This window comes from Scomber scombrus, chromosome 8 (assembly GCF_963691925.1).
Source record: "Scomber scombrus chromosome 8, fScoSco1.1, whole genome shotgun sequence".
Lineage (NCBI taxonomy): Eukaryota > Metazoa > Chordata > Actinopteri > Scombriformes > Scombridae > Scomber > Scomber scombrus.
In genome coordinates, this window is record NC_084977.1 from 4,551,337 (window position 1) to 4,574,983 (window position 23,647).

Below are 23,647 nucleotides of genomic sequence, written 5' to 3' on the forward strand. Positions count from 1 at the left end.
CTGGATTTGGAAATGGAGACTCCTCTTTTGTTCCTTCTTTTGCCCTTTCTTTAATCTCCCCCTCCCCCCTATTTATCAAGTATCTCAGGATCACACCGAGGAATCAAGCTGAGAAACATTGCTGATGTATGACTTGCTGACTTTCGCAAGAGGGGGACTTAGTATTCTTCCTTGGGTTAGGAGTAATAGACAAGGGTTTTTTTAAGTGTAGATTTTAAGTGATATATAATATATATTCTGAATACAGGGATCTCCATCTCTTGGTAAAGGCATGCATAAATACAACAAATAGGTGATAAATCAAGGCATTTCTTGAACTACCAATATAGGGATGAATGGGGATCAGTAAGCATAGGCTTCATATACATACACAACTTGAACGAATAAATGCATGAAACCAACCAACAAGTCCAAACTAGTCAGCCTCCTGAACCGCCTTGATGACAAACAGTGTTGGATTCACAAGAACTTCCTTAAACTGAATGAGGGCAAGTCTGAAGTTGTCCTATTTGGCCCCCGTGACTCCGTCAGAGTAATTACCAACAGTCCACCCTTGCCAAACCTCATGTCAAAAACTTGATGTGAGCAATTATGACAAGTAAATTAATGCAGTAGTGGAAGCCAGTTGTTTTCCAGCTTTGTACTATTGCCAAAATCAAGCTTTGTTTCTTTTTCTCACACTTTAGAAAGTCACCCCCCCCCCCCCCCCCCCCCCTTTATATCCTCACACCTGGTCTACTGCAACTTCCCATATAGTGGGATTAGTCAGTTGTCCCTGTTCCACATGTAACTGGTCCAGAACACCAGGCTCCTGAGAGGTACCCAGAAGAGGGACCATAATACACATGTTCTGGCCTCTCTTCACTGGCTGCCTGTAAAGTTCAGAGTTGATTGCAAGGTAGGGTAGAGGGAATCTCTTGCGCTTCAGCCCCTCCACAAGCAGAGGTCAGTGCTCTCAGAATAGGACAATGGGGTTGATTCACCTATGCAGTTATTCAGGTGCAAATGACTAAAGTTTCCACGCTCACTGAGTCTTTATCAGAGTCAAACAGTGATATCATGGAGTGAAAAAGTTAAATACCCTCCTCTATATGCAGAGTAGCCTCTCATTACATAATAAGGATGGGAGGTAATCAATCAATAAACCAATTGGCAGCACTCGTTCCAAAAAGGTAGATGGTACAAAGTAAAATAGTAACAACAAATGTTAGATTACAATTGATTTCTAAAAAAATAATCAATTCATCTTTGTTGAAAAAAGCTCACAGATGGTATGAAAGCTCTTCATTAAGTCCATGTGGTTTAACTGTATTCAGTGTGTTTCCAAAAAGCTTCTCTTTTCAGCAGTTTAATGATAACATCATCTATTGATTTTAAGGTTTTTTCTGTTCTTTAAAGTCCTAAATGGACTGGCCCCCTCCTCTATCGCAGACCTTCGAGCTCCTTATGTTACCTCCAGGTCCTGATTTAAGGCTTGGGGCTGTCCTGAGATCTAAACTTAAGTTCAGGGACAAGTTCAATGGCCTTCGCGGTTGCAGCCGTTGGTTGTGGAACAGCTTTACCTTCCCTATCAGATCTGCCCCCCCATTGGCTCTTTTGAGTCCAGGCTCAAAACTTGTGTTTTATCACTAGTGATTGAATCATCCTGATGTAGCAGCTTCTTTTTGGCTAATCCTCTTGTGTTATCTATTTGTGCCAAGAGCTGTTTGCTTGTTGGTGTTTCTTCTATTTGTGATTTTAGCTACCTGTTCTGGGCTTTACAGTCCTTTGTTCAACATGAGTTATTTTTAAATGTGCTTTAAAGATAAATTTGACTTGACTTGATGAATGAATGGAAATTTGAATTAGTTATTGCCAATGGAATGAATGAATTACTGAATGAACATTATTTAAAAAATGAGTCAAAAGCACAATCAAGGGCAAATAATTAAAACCAATAAAAAACATCATTTAAAATTAGCTCTTTGCATCAACTCTTCACACAGAACGCATGCCAAATGGTTATTCCCTAGAGTTTTGTGGTGATGAAGGGCTGATTCACCAGAGAGTGCAGCATGGTGATGCAGACTCTGTGCTTTTCGGGGTGGAGGGGGGGTGAGGACAGCCAGATGAGAACCATTGCAGGTTCAGTGAAACAGCTTTGGTTCACTGCTTCTCAGGAGGCTGAATCCAGTTCAGACTAGCTGAAGCCACACAGCAGACACACAGCAGGAGTGTGTGTTCCAGTCTTGATGCATTCAAAGGCAGTCTATAGAGTTGAAGTTTTAACTACCAAAATGAGTCCTTGGAGAACATTTTTAATAAGTTTAACTACATGGTCAAAAAAAAAAAAAAAAAAAAAAAAAAAGTTATCCAGAGCTTAGGCCTCTTTGCAGTCTTTCTCAGCTCTCAGGGAAAATTGAAATAGACAGGGCCTGAAACGCAACACAGACCATAACGGCTGGCAAGGCTAAGAGAAAAAAACCCAGAAGACACCACAGCAGTGATCAGCAAGGAAGAAAAAGAGGAAGCCCAAAAGAAAAAGCCAATTCATATAAAAAGTTGTAAAGTTTTATAGTCTATAGTGTACTTTTGGAAGAAAGAGGATCCTTGGTGCTTGGTGGGGAACTTCTTGAGTTACTAATTAATTCCTTTGTGTGAAGAGAAAAATAGTCTTCAACTTAAAGGGAATCATTTTATTCTTATCGCATATCTGTAAATTACATGCTCGTTAATTGAATACTCACTCAATGTCATCATGAGACCCAGTGAGGAAATGCTTAGAAATTGTACTACTGATTAATCAAATAAAACCCAATAAAATACAGAATTCATTTTTTATAAGCTGTAATTAATTGTCCTGACAATCAAACTATAGCTAAATAATACAAACGTGTGACTTATAATTAACAGATTTTGAAGCAGATTTTCCATACTATCAAACACAAGTCAAGATTTATATTTTTGCACATTTTCTCTGTGTGGACTCAAGTAAACATTTTCAAACCACTTGCAAATCTTTAAAAAGAAAAAGAAGCAAATTATAAAGTACGTAATTTGACTCAGGTGTATTGAGTCAGCCTTATTCATTGTTTTAAAATGCCTGTTATAGTGGCATATCTTGCACATATTGTGATGATGGTAAAAACCTTATGTGGGCTTTGGTCATCTCTCCACTGGAGAACATAGAATATTCTTCTTTATGTCTGTAATAGTTTTTAAAAAAAGTGTTTAATGTCACCCTGTCTTGGGAAATATGTCATAACAATATGAAGATATCTCTCGAATATGAAGGCTCCAGCATAATTTGGAATAAGAAAAACAGATTATGTAAAACTTTGTATATTATATTTTCCATGTTGTAATTAAGTTGAGGTATAATTCATGACAGTGAAGCAAATGAATGAACCAAGCAAGGTAGACATGACTGGGTTCAAATAATTTTTAATACCTTGTGTCATGTGTAATGTCTTACTAGTTAGCTGTGAGCAATCAACGGCTCATTTATTACTGCTAAACTGTGCTGGTTGTGACAGAATCATCACTGTTGCAAAGCTGTATTGTCATCATGTGAAAAAGCACGAGGGTGGCATGTGTCCCCTCTGGCCCCACACCAAGCCAGTTACAAGTATTATTCAGTTTTTGTCAAAACTGTATCTTTTAATAAGCTCATGGTCTATCGGCCGTTCCCCAAGAATGCTTTCCCCTCGTGGATTGTTTCTGCTTGAATGTCATCTCCCCGAGTTCTCCTAAATATTGGCCTAGACAGAAGATGTAACTTAAAAATGATGATAAAACATCTTATTTCTTTGTCTTAAAGTGAGACTAAAATAATGATTACTGTGAAACCTTCTGGCTAATGGGAACTGATGTACTCTGAATCTCTTGATAATATGGCAGGTCAGTTAGTTTTTTTCTGTTACGATGAAGGTGTGAATGTAACTTTTATCATCATTTTGTAAAACCATGTATAGAAACCCTTCTCAGCGACATCTTGAAAATTTCCGGTGCATGCCGGGTAAAAAAAAAACACGGATTCTACTTATATGGGCATCAGGAGGGGCATGAGGCGCCCTGCTGAACCTGTGAACCAATCAACCTGTCAATCACGACGTAGCCATGCCCTAATGCATACCCTGCTTTATCGTCAAATATAAAATCAGGGAGGCCAAAATTTCACAAATGAACATCATACTGCATTGAAGAAGGCTTTAAACTAGTGATTGAGATCATAAACATATTTTGAAAACGTTTACTGAGGTTATACATCAAGTGAGAAGTTGGTGAATTCTCCATTGACTTGTATAGAGACTGAAGTCCTTTTGACACCAAAACGGTCTCCCCCTGCTGGCCTTTTGATAGAATGCAGTTTTAGGTTACTTCCGCGTTGGCATCATTTCAGAGGACCAGAACTCCCCGCCTGACAGCAACACTAACAGCCAACAGCAGGAGGCGCTAATACTATAATTTGTTTGCCAAGTGTAAAAAAACTAACAAAGAAGAGTGAATCATTCGTTGCAGTAATAATGGCAAGCAGAACACGTAAGGAGAAAGGTGGATGAAATAAGTTAAAAGAAAAGAAAGCTAAGTTTCTCCAGACTGATGCATCAAAATGTAAAAAGCTTACAGAGCTGTTTGGCTGCAGCATCAGTAATATAGTCCTAAACGTTAGCCAAAGCACTGAATCACCTAGCTAAAGTGTTGAGGAGCAAGTAGAAGTTGAACTTGATTAGCATCAAGCTGGACATGATGAGGGACAGACAGCAGAAGGACTGGTAAGTAACATGGACACTAAACAGTAAACTACATTTATTCAGATTACTATTGACCTCTCTTTCATAGCTTTTATCAATTGGGTTTGTATAATATGATGAAAAATATCATGACGTTTAGTGGTGTTCAAATTAAGGGATCTTGCTGTCAAGCTAATATGAAAAAAATAAATAAACGTATTAAAAATGAAACGCGGGGTGACCGTGATTTCATCTTGTCGTTATAGCTAGTTCACGTCTGCAGGTAGATAGGAGACCATTGTGTTGAATGAAAGTGGAAAACCTAAAGCACCCATTGGTATTACTGTTGACATGCTAGCGAGTGGGGAAAGAGGCTAAATAAAGCTCCACATTTAACCAAAAGTTTGGGGAGTTAAAATTCTTCCATTGCTGTTTGTTTCTCTGTTATTAGCATGGTGGGCTATGGGCTAATGTTCGAATTAAACTAAATAAATTATTATAAATAAGAAAGTAATTAATCTCAGCAGAATTGTGCAATTAATTAGTTAACTAGTTTTGTCATGTTACTTGCTACAAATACCTTGTTTGGTATAATATTTTTTATAATATGTGGTATAATATTGGTATAATATTTGGTATAATATTGGTATAATATTGGTATAATATTTGGTATAATATTAGTATAATATGTGGTATAATATTTGGTATAATATTGGTATAATATGTGGTATAATATTGGTATAATATTTGGCATAATATTGGTATAATATGTGGTATAATATTTGGTATAATATTGGTATAATATGTGGTATAATATTGGTATAATATTTGGTATAATATTGGTATAATATTTGGTATAATATTAGTATAATATGTGGTATAATATTTGGTATAATATTGGTATAATATGTGGTATAATATTGGTATAATATTTGGCATAATATTGGTATAATATGTGGTATAATATTTGGTATAATATTGGTATAATATGTGGTATAATATTGGTATAATATTTGGCATAATATTGGTATAATATTTGGCATAATATTGGTATAATATGTGGTATAATATTGGTATAATATGTGGCATAATATTGGTATAATATTTGGCATAATATTGGTATAATATTTGGCATAATATTGGTATAATATGTGGTATAATATTTGGTATAATATTGGTATAATATTTGGTATAATATTGGTATAATATTTGGTATAATATTGATATAATATTTGGTATAATATTGGTATAATATTTGGTATAATATTGATATAATATGTGGTATAATATTTGGTATAATATTGATATAATATGTGGTATAATATTTAGTATAATATTGGTATAATATTTGGTAACATATTGATATAATATGTGGTATATTATTTGGCATACTATTGTGAAGAGATATCAGGACAACCCTGTTAGTGACTGTTTGTACACAGCTGGGTGGTGGGCCTATTAGAGAAAGTCCAGGCCGTTTTTTAGTCCCAGTCCATCCCTGCCTGAGTCCATCAAGATATCCTGTGCAAGCAAGGATGTGTATGAAAAAGAGAGAAAAGAGAATTGGATGATTTAATTCTGGTATGTATAATTAGCATTTAACCTTTTGTTTTGTTGGATTGATTAAAGGACGAGGCAGGAATTACACATCACATCCCTGAGAATGAAAATATGGAGCTTTTGATGGATTTTTAACAATAGATTAAAATATTCCTTCAAATTCAGTGGTCAAGTTCAAGTTTTATAATTGTTTTATTGAAATTCCTAATGAATATAAATGTAACAGTAATAGCTGCAGGACATAACCAAATATGCTTCATAGTTTATACAGGCCCAGTGTGGTTCTGATTGATTTTTCATGGGTAAAAATGTTTCAAACACCCCCACCCCACTTAAATTGGACCCTCTGTTCGAGTCTTCTTATCATCCTTCAAAAAGTCTCAGCCCAAAATTCCGTGCTAATGCCCAGCTGAGAAAAATTCATCACTTCAACCGGAGAATGATGCTCACAGCTTCAGCCAGACAGAAGCCGCTACATTGTTAATTTCATTACCTCACCGAGATGAAACGAAAAGAAGGAAGAAAAAAAAAAGAAGGAAAGAGATGAATTTAGTTAGCAGCACCATCTCAGCGCATAGAGATTCTTCTGTATTTCAATTTGCTGCGTCTTGTACTGTTCCATGGTCTGCAGTTTAAATGGAGGACTTTTATGATGCAAATGCAGGCAGGAGCGATAAATCTCTCCCCCCTCTCTTCCTCTCCTGGGCCCTCCTGATGCAAAAAGATGTGCTCTCTCTCTCTCTCTCTCTCTCTCTCTCTCTCTCTCTCTCTCTCTCTCTCTCTCTCTCTCTCTCTCTTTCTCTCTCTCTCTCTCACACACGCATCCACTCTCTTTCTCGAACCCTCCCTCGTTTTCTCCCTCACTGCAGCATCGTGTTACACTCGCCCCCAGGCCACATGAAAAATGAAACAGGCCCAGGTGATGCAGTGGTGGGAGCAGGGAGGGAGAGAGAGAGAGAGAGAGAGAGACAAAGACCCCAAAAAGTAATGCTTTGACTTTCCTCAACAACTTCTAGGTCACTTTAATTTGGGAGATGATAACACTGGCTCAGACATGCACACAAACACGCATAAAGATGCAAACACACACTTGGGCGATGTAGTTCCAGAGTAATCAGATTCTATTGTTAGTGTTTATTGGTGCTATTGATTAAAAGACTACAAGGATACACTATAATTATATGCACCCTGACAACTGATTCATTGCCTATAAAAAGTCTATCATTGTAGTAAAATTGTCATTGTCAACATCGTTATGTCTAATATATCTTATTTGAATATATTTTATCTACGGGCGTGTATATCAACCTGATATAACTTTTAATACATTTTCTCAGACAAAAGCAGTCATCCATTTGAAATACCACTAGACATCTAAATCATTTGCATCTTTCAAGAACAACAGACACAGCTCTCAATTGGACTGTCATTTCTACATCAGATAACAAGGAGCTGAGCGGTGGAATAAGTGCCATCAAATAGCAACTCAGACTTTCACTCCAGCATACTTTAAATTCACATTTAAAGCTCATTTCATGATTCACTTGAATTCTGCATAATGCCTGACCGATACTGGATTTTTGGGGCTGATGCTGATGCCGATGCCGATATTGGGGAATAAAAACATTCTGATATCGATGCAGTGGCCGATAATCTTATATATACAGATTACATAAAATGCACATTTTTAACAATGTGGTTATCAAGCACGGCATCAGTGCACTGAAACAATAAAGAACAAAAAATGTATGTATATAATAAACTTGAATTAAAAAAAAGCTGAATAAAATGCTGCATATTTAACATTAAAAAATATTGGTGCATATTGGACAACGTATATGCCGATACTGATATATAACAATGACAGTGATAGGCCAATATTGGCTGATAATATTGACTAACCGATATATCGGTCTGGCTTTAATTCTGTATATTGTAACCTTCTCTCTTTATTGTAACTTTTTAGCAGCTGTATGCCATCAGTGTAAGCTTCTTTTTTTATAAATGTATGATTTTAAAATTTAAAATATATAAGTATTATAGTGTTTGTCTCTTGTTCAATTAAGAAACTGCCAAATATGACAAATACATTAGTGTTTAAAGGGATAGTCAAGCAAATAAATATCACATTTCCATACAGTTGGGGGACTCACAAGAGGCACATTTTATAAAAGAATAACCGAGATATCCTGACTTAAAGTATGAGTCAGGCTTCAAAAACACTGGATCCTACATTTCCCATAATGCAATTTAATAGCGTATCTTAGTTAGACACCAACTGCACAGTAAGTGCAAACTTTCTGTTATCAAACATCAGTTTCAGATGACTAGTTAACTGTCTTTTATGTCTTTGGAATGGCTGATTAATGTTGTCTAAACACAAGCAGCCAGACAAGTTCATTAAATTAGTATAACATTTGAAAATGCTGTGTTGAGTGTTGAGTTTCCAGTATGAGCACATTGTAGTCAGAACACAAAAAGTTTTGAGGTTTGATCCATCGTAAACACATAAAGGTCACCTGACAGCTGTGTGGTGTATTACACATAAACATCTTTGGAAAACATTTCATTAAAGGTCATTTTTAGTAACAGCTGATCCCAGAGCCTCTGTGCTGTTCTTCCTCACCAGGGGGAGCTTGTAGATGTCCAGTACGCCAGCGTGGACGACCTGAGGAGAGCCAGAGAAACCCTGAACCTCACCAACCAGATTGCCGTGGTCAAGCTTGGTCAAGCTCCCCTGCTGTACAAGGTGAGATCAAATAGAAACTGTGCAAAGTGCTACTCCTATGCTCTGATAGGGAAATCACATGTGTGATTTAATATCGTACTTGAGCTCCACCTGATACTATAATCCTGCAGCAAGAAAGAAATATGCACTTACACTGAGGACTGGAATCTTTTGATCTTTAAAAATAAGTACAAGGACTGACTCAGAAAATGATTTTCATATAATGAGCCGGTTTAAAAACTGAGCTTCCAAAATGATCTTGGGTATTTTAATATACTTGCATCCAGATATAGCTCAGTGCCCTTTGAAGAAACTAAATACATCATGCTGCACAGGGATCTTAATACTGAACCAGGCCCGCTGTATATGGCTAGTCATGCATCACTAATTCCTCGTACTATTCTTGCTATAAATTCATCACACCTGAATCCTGCATCTGCGCCTCTACGGCGCAAAGTTGTCTGAAGCCATTTGCCTCCGTAAGAAACAACATGAGCAACGCATTGATTGATTAGGCCTGTTGTTGGATGTGTGCCACATTCAGCTCAAAGCACTTTTCCTGTCATTTAGAATATGACAGGAGATATATAAATTCCAATCAAGTTAATGAAAACATAAACCTCTACTTACATGTTAATTACTAATACATTCATCTTCAGTTTCCATTCAGTGAGATGTTATTTAATTGAACACACCTGTATACTCAGTGAGGACTTGTGCAATACTGAGTCATGAAAATGTACATTGAACATAGCTTCTGGCTTAATTGTATCTATGTGTGCTAGTTAATAACATATTATCTAAGACATCTAAAAGCATAGGTACATACTGGAGTTAAATTAGGAGAGATCAGGGTTGGGAAGGTTACTTGGAAATGTAATAGATTACAGATTACTAGTTACTATATTTAAAATGTAATAAGTAATGTAACTATTTCAGTGACTTAATCAAAGTAGTGTTACTTATTACATGAAATTACGTAAAGCCATTACATGTAACTAGTTACTCCCCAACACTGGGTGTGATACTATAATAACACTGTATTTAACACCTGACATTAACAGGAGTCTATGGGGGTGAAATAAGAGGAAACTAAAACTAAAAGTAAACTAAAACTGTTGCAGGAGATAATTGTGCAGTTGATAGAGGAGGTACACCAGAGAAAACATATTAAGAGGAATGAAGAAGAAGATAATAAAGATGCATGGAAAGTGATTGCAAACAGAATCAACACCAGCTTTATTCTTGTCATCTCTTCCCCTGAGAAGTTTGGGGAAAAAAAGATAGAAAAATTGCAAATAGTGGGCTTAAATTACCCTGTAATACATATGGTTTCATCACATCATTGCAAAACACATCTCAAAGAGTGTGTGTTCGCTTTTGTCTCTGATCTGCAATCATCCAAGACCATGTCCGGTAGGGGTAGAGTGGAGGAGTACAAGACACTGACCCGCTGTGTCCCTGGATCAAGTTTGCCCCAAAACCTTGTTGAAGAACATCACTCCTCTCCTCCCTCTCCTTGTATTTTTCTCCCCTTCCTTTTTCCACCGTCAAATAGAGGCAAAAACACTTGGAAAAGTAGTTTAAGATCAACCCCAACGGGCATGTGTGCTGCTAGCAAGCAAGTGTGCAAAAGCAGGAGTTTCCACATGGGAAAGTGTGTGTATGTGTGTATGTGCATGTCAGTGTGTGCAGACTACCTGCTTGCCTGCAAGGATAATGTGTTGTGTGTTTTGCACGTGCATGAACATGTCTGCATTCGTGTGTTTGTTGTGTAAAGAGGTGATTTCTTCTTTGTGTGTGTGTGTGCCTGGTGTCCCTGTTTTCCAGTGAAGGACAGAGTTGTGATGAGAGGAGAATGACCGTGGCTGGTGTCACATATTCAATAAAATAGTCATCTACGCTCATAAAAAACAAGGACACTACATGGACAACAATGAAATACTGCTCCGCACAGTGGCAGCTGCAGCACACGTCCTCCCACCCAGCAACTATCCTCTATTATTACCAGGGATGGCTAAATAAACAGCAGCACACCATCACCTTTGATTATCACGAGGAAAGCAATCAACAATCTGAACATGAAAACTGCGCTTGAAAAGGGCATCACTTCAGAAGTCTCCGTCCTTTCTTCTCTGTCTGATTAATATGTGATGGTGTCTGGTAAAAATCTAAGCGCAACTTCACAAAAGTGACTTGTATTGTAAGATTGACAGGTGATCTGGTAAGTACAGTGCAGAAACAACCCTGCTTTTACAATAATAATCAGTTGATACACAGACACATGAAAAGCAGTAACAGTACAGTACACTACAGTTTTCAACCCAAAAATAATTTGAAACATTACATTTATTTGTGTGTACCTACTGCCCACTGCACCCCACTGCTTCCACATACATAGTGTACAGTTATAACTCTAATATGAATTAGAACAATGTACATTATGATACTATAAATATATAGAGTACCAGTCAAAAACATGGACACACTTTCCCATTTAAGGGAATGGGAAGGTGTCCAAACCTTTGACCCATCCTGTATTTTCTGATGTAGCCAGTTAATGTCTGCCAGTGAAGTTGATGTCAGGTACCAAAGCTCATGTTCACTTAGCTTCTTTGAGATATATTATGGAAGAAAATTTGACACAGCATACTTTTTATGCATTTAGTTTATTTTTGTTATTTTGATACTGTAGAGAGTGAAACCCTGTGTATATACTGATATATTTGTGTCTAATGTTTTGATGGGAAAAGTGTCTGGATTATATTTATAGGCAACATGTTTTCCACTTAAGAGGTGACATGTTGTACCACATATAAGTCATTCCGTGATTGTCAAGGTGGATGTGGTTGGTACAAAGCACAGGTTAAGGTGAGGGAGAGTGGATGGTTTCAGTTCAATGTTTTGGAAGTTTTCAGTTTGAGGATAAACCCTTTGAGAGACATTATTTATTTTTAAGGGGGTCTCCACACACACAAACATGGTTACAATGTAACAGATTAGGGATAAATAATTAGGGATTAATCAAGATTAATCACTGAATTTCCATAGTTAATTGTGATAAATTGCATTTTTTATCACATGTTTAAAATTCTATTATTTTGCATTTCAGAACAATTTAGTCCATATTAACAATGTAAAGCAATTCTTACCAGTGTATCCTGATTGGGAATCAATTGAATGCTAAGAAAGTCACATTATTAATTTACATAAATAGATGTGGTTTATTTGGTAGTGAGACTTTTGCTAATTAACAAATTAACAGGGTGCAAATTAACAATAATGTATACATAATGTAAATACAATTAAACAAACAACATACAACAATTAATGTAATAACATGAACAAAACATGCACTCAAGCAAACAGAATTCCCACAAAATCTCAAATCACTGCATCTCTGTTACAAACATCATCTGCACACTAACTAACAGCAAATAATAATAATTTGTGTCCCATCAAAAAGTTAATTCTTAAACTTAAATTCTTAAAACTTTAAAAAATTACAAAATAAAATCACTATAACTGACAAACCAACAATCTATGAACAAAGATTTGCTTCAGACTGGCTGCACGAATGTCAGACTTATTATGAGCACAGAGAGACTTTCCACTTTAGCAGATGAATGTGCTGTTGGACAGTAAAGTGATTTCTAGGAGACAGACTTGTCATTGTTATTCTCTGTCTGATACTCTATCCACTATCCACAATCTTAAGAACAACATTGGAGAAAGACAGACAAACAAACAACCAAACAAAAATCCATGCGGCTTTAATTAATTGTCAGCTGTCTGTGCATGCGTGGCTGTGCTTCTATGTGAATATGAATGCTGCCTCCTTTATTGATTTTAATTTATTTTCAAGTAAACATGTATTCGAGTCGTGATTGTGTACAGAAATAATCTCTGTTTTGTTCACTAGAGCTTCGTATGTGTGTAATGTTTGTGGCCATGTCTCAGTGTGTGCTTCATGTGTATTGTACATTTGTATGTTTATGTGTGTGTCCAGTTATCCCTGCTGTCTGAGCTGGGCTTTGGAGGTGCTCTGCTGTACATTGACCCCTGCGATGCCCCCCCTGGCCGCCACATCTGGCATCAAGCCTTCAGAGTCACTCTCAACCCTGGAGGAAACCCTGCCAATGGTGAGTGCATGTGACTCAGATTATAATGTGTTTTCATATGTTAAATACACCTTAATTGTCCTATTCAAGTCAGCACATCAGGTAGAATTGTCACCTACACACACACACAAAAAAATCAAATATACATAAAATGCAGCCTATATGCATATCTGTAAAAAATATATTGGCACATATCAGCTGGCATAAACGCTGATACCGATATATCTCTGATAGGCCAATATCCGACAATAATATCAGTTGGCCGATATACTGGTGAGGCTCTAGACATAATACTTTTTAATACAGATTTTAATACAGTGCTGTGTAAAAGTTTTAGGCACTAAAAGTAAAGTGAGAATACTTTGAAACTAATGCCATGAATAGTTTTTAGTGAAATCAATATATGGTTGTGAGCAGCTTTGCTTCTAAAACAGCAGCAGTTCTCCTCAGTACACCTGCACACAGTGCTTCAGGTACTGTTTCTTTGAGAATTTACCACAATATGTAATTTTCAGTATCTAAACTGCTTCTGTCTCTTCATGTAATCTCAGACTGACCGACTGACTCCATGATGTTGAGATCAGGGCTCTGTGGTTGTAAGACTGGTTGTGAGATAGCTTTTTTACACATGGTAGACAAAAATAAATAAATACAATTGTATTAAAGGTGTACAGACTACATTTCTCCTTATCCAAGATTTAAACATTACCATAGAACTAGTCTGAACCACATGAGCATGATACTGCTCTCAAAGTGTTTTTAAACCTGTAATAAAATATGACTTTATTATTATGACTAATTTAAGCACAGCTCAGTTCAAGTTAATCACTTTAGAATATGGTCAGTGCCTTTAACTTACTCACATCTCTTACCTTGGCCTCAGGCAGAGGACGTTGTGTATCTCTCTGTATCTCTTTGACTCTATTTTACTGTATTTAAATCATCATCCCGAGATGGATGACCTCGCCGACCCTCAGTCTTGTCCCCACTTCCTGTTTTTCTGCCCGGTCTGGCCAATAGGGACGTGTCATTACCGCTGAAGTATCTTTAGTCCTTGTAAGAGTCCCAGTACCACAGTGGCAAGACCCAGTAGATCCCTACCAGATGTCTGGACTGCTGTGTGAGCATGTGTAAGGGCGTGTGTGTGTGTATGTGTGTGTGTGTGTGTGTGTTAAGGGGGGGGGTGTTAAAGTGGAAGAGAGAGAGAGACAGATGCTGGCTGTCTGGTCTCTCACCAGTCGCAGTGCTTTCAGGTCCCCAGTGCTAATACAGCTCAGAAGAACAGAAAATGTGAAAGGACACCTCATTACTCATATCAAGCACACTTTATTCAACTGCCACAGAGTGTCTAGGTTAAATATCTAGTTTATTTATTACTGAACACTTTAATACTGCTACCACTAGAACAACAAACATTCATAAGAAGAAGAAACAGAAATGTGTCACCAGTACATTCTCCATTAAACCTTTAACATTTAATCAATATGCCCTTTCCATTAAAGATGAGTTTAAAGTTGAGATTGCATTGACAGTGTGTCACATTGTTTCTACTGTAACATAAATATAAATATGTGTTTAATTAAAACATCCTAAAGGTTTTCATGATAAAATGGAAAATTCCTCTTAGCACAAGAGACAGGCTAAGACATAAGAAAAGAAAGATAAAATGTCACTGCACAAGTAGTACTGGTAAAATGTGTTTGTTGTAAGGTCTAGAGGGTTTAAATACAGCTAAGACTTCTGGCTCTACCAGTTACATATAGACTGTACTATATGTATTGCCCAGCCCACTCCAGTCCAATCCCCCCCCCCCACACCTCATGTCAACAACAGTTCATTTAGATGCAGACAGAAACTAAACCAAAATACTTGCAGATTATGATTCATTGTCCATCTGGTTTTACAAAATTACAATAGCATAAGCGTAATACATTATTAATATTCAGCAAATATTTGTGTTAGTAAATTATGCAAACATAATTAGATCATACTCCAGTGAAACACCAAAATTGTGTGTAAGAAAAAAAAAAGAAGCGAAAAAAAGCGATTTATATTCACAGAATATTTTTGTGATTAAATGTTTATTGAAACAAAACAAAACACAATTGTACATCACCAAGCACATTGGGAATTACAGTAAGGGAACAATAAAAAAAAAAAATACAAGATAGATAAATAGCATAATAAAAATAACAACTGTAAACGATACAGATGATATTTAATATGAACAAAAAGAACTACAAATACATAAAAACAACAGCAAGTCAGTGTAAATGCACAAATAAACAAAATATCCTGGGTACAGAACAACTTTCAATAGTTAAACCACAGTAGAAACCAATCAACTATATATTAATTACAAATATACACACATACACATACAAGTACATGGCCTATAGTATTAAATAGAAAAGGTTACATAATAGGAAATGAGATCAAGGCAAAGCTAAAGATTAGTTTTTGTGAATCACCTGAATTATCTGGATAGTTTTAGAGCAGCAGTTGATGGTATCAGCTGTAGCCTCATTGATTTTAGCAGTGGATATTTCAAGTAGACAAACATTAAAAAAAACAGTAAGCCAGGTTCTCTTCATGACCATAATGGGTTCAATCAAGTTCTTGATGATAACAATTTATAGCCAATAAGATGAAGAGCAGGATAACGTGGAAGGGCTTTATCAATCACAGTTCCAACAATTATATTGATATATTCCCCTAAAGGTTTTATAGTAGAACTATAGCAGAATATTTGTAAGTAGCCTCTTACAAAGCAAACACATTTGGTGCATAAATCACTGTCAACTATGTTTTATCTCAATCTGAGCTCCAGCATTAAGTAAAATGTTTGCACAAACTTGTGGTGAATTATCTGATGAGCAGGATTTTAGATGACGCACCAGACTGTGGGCCAGTTCCAGTGAAGGCTGAGAGACTGAAAACTTTTTCTCCCAACTATTTGATGGTGTCACAAGAAGAAAGTTTGTTATTTATTAAACAAGGCTACCAAGAGAGCAAATGACTTGATGATTAAACACATTGCCTAACACATGAATACCTTGTTTAGACCACTGTGGAAAAATAAGAGATTATAGTACATTGTTAATGCCAAATGAGTGATAGTTCATGTTATTTACAATCAATTAAGAATACATCTCTTCCTTTACAGCTTCTTTTCACGTTCATAGAATATATCCATGTCTAAGTCTTTAATTTTTTGAGAAAAAAAGCTTTACATACACGTAAACAGGAGTATTGGATTTGCTAACATTTTACGTCTTGAACATATAGTACAAGTAAGTTAATACAGCTGCTCCAGTCTGCAGCGTCAAGCTCTCTAATGCCAACTTGAGCGTCACAGATGGTAAACACTGTATATGCTGTCACTTGCTATCTTCCAATCTGTTCTGTCAGTGCAACTGTTCCTGTCCAGCACCTCAAGCATTATGCTTTCAAACAGTCTATAGCTTATGTACACAGTGTATAGACACTGTATGTCAGTACAGAGCTGGTGCAGCTGTTGTATGCTTCCTGTAACGTATACACTTATATTTCACTCAGTGATAAACTACAAAAGCAGCGTTTTACTGTAACTGGTATTTCTAATGGTGCATGCATTTAAAGGCCAGATATTATTCCACTGTAGGAAAAAATACATCACATTCATCTATGATCACAGCTTAAATATGAACATGAACACTAACACATAAATAGACAGTTAAATGCTGAATAGCCATTTTTATTTATTTATTTTTGGAAAAGGATCAGATTTAGATTTACTACATATTTGTTTGTTTTACATTGTCTCTTCCAGCTAAACCACCATCCTTTCAGGCATTTAACAGTTCTTGAGTTTACATTTGTTTTTGTGCATGTGTGTAATAGATGCAGATGTGTCAGTATATAATTCATGTAGAAAAAAGGGGCCAGCTTTGCCACATCTGTCATCTGGCTTTATAGGAATAACATCTCTTGTTGATGATGCCACCTAAATCCTGAAAACTCTCCATCATATACGGAATATATTGCTGTATAGCTATCTCAATTTTTTATTATATGACACTGTAGATGCTCTTTCACATTTGACATAACATGTTAATGTTTTCATACCTGAAAAATTATACATATCCATTTTAAATCTGAAACACTATATGTCATAGATGTAAAAAACCTCAAAAAAATCACGTCCATCACATTCACACCTACAGTCAATTTAGAGTCTCTAATTAATCTAAGCTGCACATTTTTGGTCTGTGGGAGGAAGCCAGAGTACCTGGAGAGAACCCACACAGGCACGAGTAGAACATACAAACTCCACACACTCGGGCCCCAGCTGGGCGACTGGTTCCAACCCAGAACCCTCTTGCTGTTAGGCGACAGTGCAAACCCCTGCACCACCATGCAAAAACATGACTTGTGAATACAATCCACATCACATACACAGCAGAAAATGAAAGCAATCAGCATTTGGCAATTTATGCCGTTACTATTTGTGGTAACATTATGACCAAAATAAACCCAGCTATGTAAGACTCAAAGGTAGTTTGTTTATAATTTAGTGTTACCTATGCCTCCACAAAATTAAACTAACCCTTCCGTTTTCTATGTAGCCATCACCCTCCTAACCCTAGGATACAGAATCATGGCCATAAACGGTAATAAGAGAAACAATGATCTCCACCAACTCCTCCATCTCACTTCAACATCGTAACCAATGTTAGAAGTTACATTACCAGTGGAGGAAAGCACATCTCCCAGTCTGTTCAGAAGCCAGCCATTGCCTCACTTATTCCTGTCAGATAATTGTCGGACTGTGAAGGGTTATTCTTATCTGACTCCACCATTTGTCACTTTGTTGTGGTGGCTGTTGCATTTCTTCCTCTTGCTCAGAGATAAACTTCTATTTTTTCATGAGAGAGCATGTACTCTGTACATAGATATGCTGGACTGAATGTGATAGGGAACATCGCTGCGTCTCCTGGTGTTATGATAGAGAACACAGTCATTTCAACACACTGAGACTTTCAGTCATTTGAGGGTGGGCCTGTGCTCCACACACACAATACACACGTGATACAAAACAATCCCTAGCAATTTACTGAAATCTAGGCCATTTTTCCTCACTTCATGTGCACTTATGTTGCGAGAACTGAGGCATTTCCCGCTGTTATGTGTGACTGTTGAAAAGCTGTTGCATTGCACCTGCTCAGCTTAGGTTGGAACGCTTTTACCTTTCACGTTGGGCTCTCAGTGGTGTCAACAGCACCTCCCTTTTCAAATGGAGAAATAAGACACAAGAAGCTGTCAGAAGTGCTCCCCAGTGGAAATGCTGCCGGTGGAAGTGCTGTTAGAGTAAATGTATTTCCGCTGTTTACCAGGGATCTGTACAATGTTCCCCAGACTTTTCCCCACCTCTCTATTTATTGTTTGGACTTTGTTGTCTTCCTCTCTCCACCCTCTCCTCCTCCTTCCCCGGCTTGTTAATTTGACTGTTCCTGTAGCGTTGTATCGCTGCCGTATTGTCATACGTTGCCTGCTGAGACAACCACAGCAAATCAAAGCCTCTGTCATCTCGTGCCTACATCTTCCCCAGTGCTGTTACGTAGTATGTTATGTGTACATTTGTATACATGTGTAGTGTGTAGATGCGTGGGTCGTCTCTGTGCGTGCAAAGGCGTTCGAGAAGAGTCGACTGTGTCGGTATGCGTAAAAAAATTGAGATGAAAGAAGTGTGTGCGTTTGTTTGCCAGGCTGCCGATTTATCTTGGATGAGTATGAGTATATTCACATGTGCTTTGCCTTTGAATGTCACGTGCAGTGCTGCATGAATGGAAAGAGAAACAAATGAAGGCGTCTGCAGATTCCTGCCGAGCCCGCAGTGTTTGCTTAGATATCATCGGCAGGTGTTCGCTGTCAGGTTTACTCCTCGTTGCTCCAGCATTCATCTAATCTGATATGCACCATGCTGCTGTAGCATTCATTTATTCTTGGAAGAGATGCCACAGCTTGGATACCCTTGCTCGCCCTATAACTGTCTTGACACTCGGTATGAAGCTGAACCATTAAATATCATGTCTGACTTTTGCTTTGTTTGTTGTTAAAATGCTTGGTTGGTTTGGTTAGGGAGAACAGATGAGATTGATTTGGGGAACGCACACTTGATGAACGATTTGATTCAGAGAAGCAGTGTAATTTTGTGAACATTTAGAAAGCACACATATTTAATCATCACGAAGGTAAAGAACATGTGCTTAAACTGGGATCAATAATACATAATCTGCCACAAAATGGCACCAATAGACCAACTCTGTCTCCTGAAAATGATATTCTTGAACAGCACATTAGGTGGAGGGGGGGTGATCATGGTGGATGATGGGGATACAATGCTTATAATTAGTGCATTGATATCAGCAATGTTAACATGTTAAACCCAGCGTACAGCTCAGACTGACAGGGATATTATGTCATGTATCGGATGAAGAAACGTTATGATCAGCTGATACTGCAGTATGTAAAGTCAAGGGATAACTACAGTTATTTGAATTATTTGCCAGGGCACCGCGTATATCTTCACCAAATTTCATGGCAGTCCATTCAATAGCTGAGACATTTCACTATAAAAATGTCAACCTGAAGATAACTCTAGAGGGAAAGATTGGGGATTAACAGTCAGTGGCATTCCTTCTCTGGGGACCATGTACCAAAATAGTTGTGGAGCTATTTCAGTCTGACCTAAAGTGTTGGACAAGACTGTCTGAAATCACCATTCCCAGAGCCATACCAGAGTGACTAAAATGTATATCAGAAAAAGTGATTACAAATCACAAATACTAAACCAAACATTTCACTAAATCCCTACCATACTTGGTCTTACCCTTGACATCACCGGTGATGTCAGTGAGAGCTCAAAATCAAAAAGTGGTTAGGTGACTTCGTCTTTTATCTCCTTTGGGAACATGCATGTGTATGGTAAGTAAACAACGCAAGCAACTCCAGACTTAAAGTCAATAAACAACCGAACTTCACCAATACATGTCGGTCTTGAAACCATAAATGCAGATGTAAATATACAAAACAAAACTTGATAGTATGTGAGAGCAATGTAACAAATAGCTACATGGCTAAACAAACAAATGACAAGCACGGTAATAAATATAAAAAGTGTAAGAGGGAAAAATGTTGCTGTCTCCTCACTTTCTTTGTCACAAACTGATTCTGCATTTTGGACACCTCACAAAGCTCTGACAAAAACACTAGCGATGCAGAATTGCCATCTCTGGCTTACTTTGACAGCATCTCCGCCATGCTCTGAGATGTCATGGTTGTCGACATTGCTGATCTATGAAATCTGTCTCTGGACCCTCCTGCCCAATTGTCCAAGACTTCAAACTATAAATGTGAAAGTTTGACAGTCAACTAATCTGAAAAAGTGACCATCTTAAAATATATAATGTCTTGCAGCAGTTAACACTTAAGTAACCTCAACAAATGATGGTCTACATTTTTTCGTTTTCAGATATTCTTTGCCATTGTCTGTTTCCATTCAGATTCCATTACAGAGCTCAGTCTCTCAGCACTTAAAATAAACAATGGAGCTGTTTTTTAAGTGAGCTTCCATACAGGTACTGGTGAGAAAATGGAAAATGATCCAGGACTCAGTTTTGGGTAATACACCTGCGATTGTGAAGTCTTATCAGAGGCCGAGACACTGGCCAGCGGGCTCTACTCCCCTTCTGTGCCAATGCAGCGCTCGGCTTCAAATGAATGTTGCAGTGCCAATTTATTCAAATTTGTTTGGATTAACAGTGATTGTGTTGACTGACAGATAGTAATATATCATTGACTTATGTGTTGAATTGCTTTCATTCAGATGTGCTGACAGGGTGAGAGAGGTCTTTTGAGGTACAGATGCTGCTTTTGGAAATGTCTCTGTCCTTTGAAACAATGGGGCAGCCTGCCTGAAATACATGCCGTGTTTCAAAGTCATGAGAGAGCAGAACACAAGAGGGAAACGGACACTGTGTTCTCCTTTTGTTAGAAAAAAAAGAGCGAAAAATAATTGTCTCTGGCACCTTCTTCTCATCACAAGCATCGGGTCTTTTGCCAAGTTGTTGTAATTTCCTCTGTCCTTTGAATGTAGCTGCTGTGTGTGCAGTTTGTCTTTCTTCCTCCCCTTGCTGTGGTTAAAAAATGAGAACTGCTGGTCATTAGCTTGTGATTGCTCTCCGTATGTGGTCTCTTAGATATTATACACCGCTGATTGTGTGCGCGTCTGCAATTGCATAATTGTGTTAACCTTTAACATGAGACTCAGTACTCCTCTGATGGAGCCATAGTGCTGAACGGGGAATGTAAAAACCATTTCTTCTTGTTCATTTTTGAACTGGTTGACAGGTGGGTCTTTTCCTCTGGGTCCCTTGGGTTATTTAGAAACCTCTGCTGGATTGAATTGAACCCAATGAATGGAACATGCAGTCATTAGCATATTGATTTAAATACAAGGTTGCTATGAGACATCTATGTTTCCTCTTTGAATGGACAATCATAACTATGGTAATGTGAATAGGGGAAAAAAGCAATGGTTGGTTCTCTGTAGGGTATCATAATGTGTGATTAGATTGCCTCTGCAATGATTTCCTCTGGTGAAGGAGGAACACAATACATACTGTAGTCCACCAGTCAAAAGTACACAACTCAAAATATATTTTTTTATACATTGTTGTCCCTTTAGATGATTAGTCTGGAAAAGTGTTTAGGAGTTAATTAATCAGATCGTTTAGAAATATACAATATAGCTGGGTGATACAACCAAGATCAGGTCTATCATTATACTGGATATCCCAATAAATGTTACTGTCAGGACTGGACTACAGCACTGGTGCTCTCCATGGTGCTGATTCTGCTGCTGGGAGGAGTGAGGGACCTATACAGAAAGTCCTGTTTCTCCCCTGGAAGGCTCCAACCCAATACATTAATAGTCAGTAATCAGTGTTTTAACCTTTTCTTAGCATATAAATATATATCCACACACTTGATCCACAAATCTTGAAATTCACTTTCATATGTGAGTAGTCCTCTCAGAAGAGTCTTTTGAGTTCTGTTTGTTTGTAGTTTGACAGTCGCCCGGTGACTTAGTGAGATGGTGTTGATAGCTGTGGTGTTATTTTGTTTTCCAAGAGAATAAATCTCCTGAGGCATTTCTTCAATGTCCTGCCTCTCATTTGCACTTGGGTCCTCAATGTATTCTGACCGTTACGGCACATTCAGAACTTAAAAGATTACCGAGAATCGTTTGTGCTACAAACAGGAACTGGATTTAAATGAAGTCGTCTTAGAAAATAAAAGCAAAAAAATGTATGTTTTGTCAGTAATCAGCAGTGTGGAATGTCTCCAGTCAGAAATATACACCTTGAGTCAAACAAGCCTTTAAGAAAGCTGAAGTATCACCTCACTATGGATGTCTTGTTCTATTTGTGTATATCTGTAAGAGTGAGCTACCCTAAAAGAATGCCATATGATTAATTAGAAATAACTGATTTATTTTCCATATATGGTCAAGCGATACAAGCTTCTATTTTTCTTTTTGAGGATCTATTGCAATTGGTGTTCTTAACATGTATAGACCTAATAAACAACACAGTAGGTTATAAGGAATTTCGGATCATTATATTTAATTAACTTGAATTTCAAACTATGATTCAAAATTATCATTAATTTTGCACATATCCTCTATATTCAAAGGGCTTTAGAAACCAGCAGACATTTCTTAAAAAAGCCCTTTTCTTCTTCTGAGTTATGATGATAAAATGTATCATGGGGAGTGGAGATTTTGGTTTGCATCATCTACGCGGGGAATGTATGATTTGAGGCCACCTTAAGCATTGCTAGTAAAATAACACACTCAACTTTATCATGCTCACTATCCTCTTTTATCTTTGTAATCCCATGCAGTAACAATCTCAAAGTGATGCAGTAAGCATCACATCAAGGAAAACCTTTCAAGCAATTGTTCCCAGTTGAAGACAATTTAACCAGAATCACAAGTGAAGTTGGCCCACGCAGTTTTCAGCTTACTCAAAGAGTGAGTAGTAAGAGAATATTTGGTATTAAGTGAAATGATCACACCATGCCTGACCTCACATTGTGTTTCAAGGTGAAAACAAACTTCCATTGAGTTCTCATCACGAATGAGTTCAGGAGAAAGCTCTTTCTCTGTTCATTCTACTGATAGTCGGACTATGCCGAGTCATTACAGTTAATTGGCTGTTTAGTTGGACACTACTGAACAGTGGAGTGTGGGAGCTGCAGCTGTAGCATTAGCATCAGCGTGGGCTAAATTATGCATGGAGGTTAAAGCTTCTGAAAGCTCCTCCTTATGATTTATTAATGTCTGCTCGCAGATAGGAATGGATTAGGTCTACGCCGGAGATACCCAACGATGACACGTTCGCAGTGGTCACAGTCAAGTTATGTTACAAAACTAGATGGAAATCAAAGGCAAAATAATGATATTATTCCATCGACTTCTA

The 23,647-nt window shown here is 37.5% G+C and overlaps 1 protein-coding gene across 1 annotated transcript in view; it reads left to right on the forward strand.

Annotated features, from left to right (window-relative positions):
- Positions 1-23,647, forward strand: part of LOC133984718 (inactive N-acetylated-alpha-linked acidic dipeptidase-like protein 2) — a 354,227-nt gene that overhangs the window by 98,404 nt on the left and 232,176 nt on the right. The window contains exons 5-6 of the mRNA XM_062424175.1: positions 8,902-9,021; positions 13,010-13,142. Of these exons, the coding sequence (XP_062280159.1) occupies positions 8,902-9,021; positions 13,010-13,142 (253 nt within the window). The remainder of the gene's footprint in view (positions 1-8,901; positions 9,022-13,009; positions 13,143-23,647) is intronic.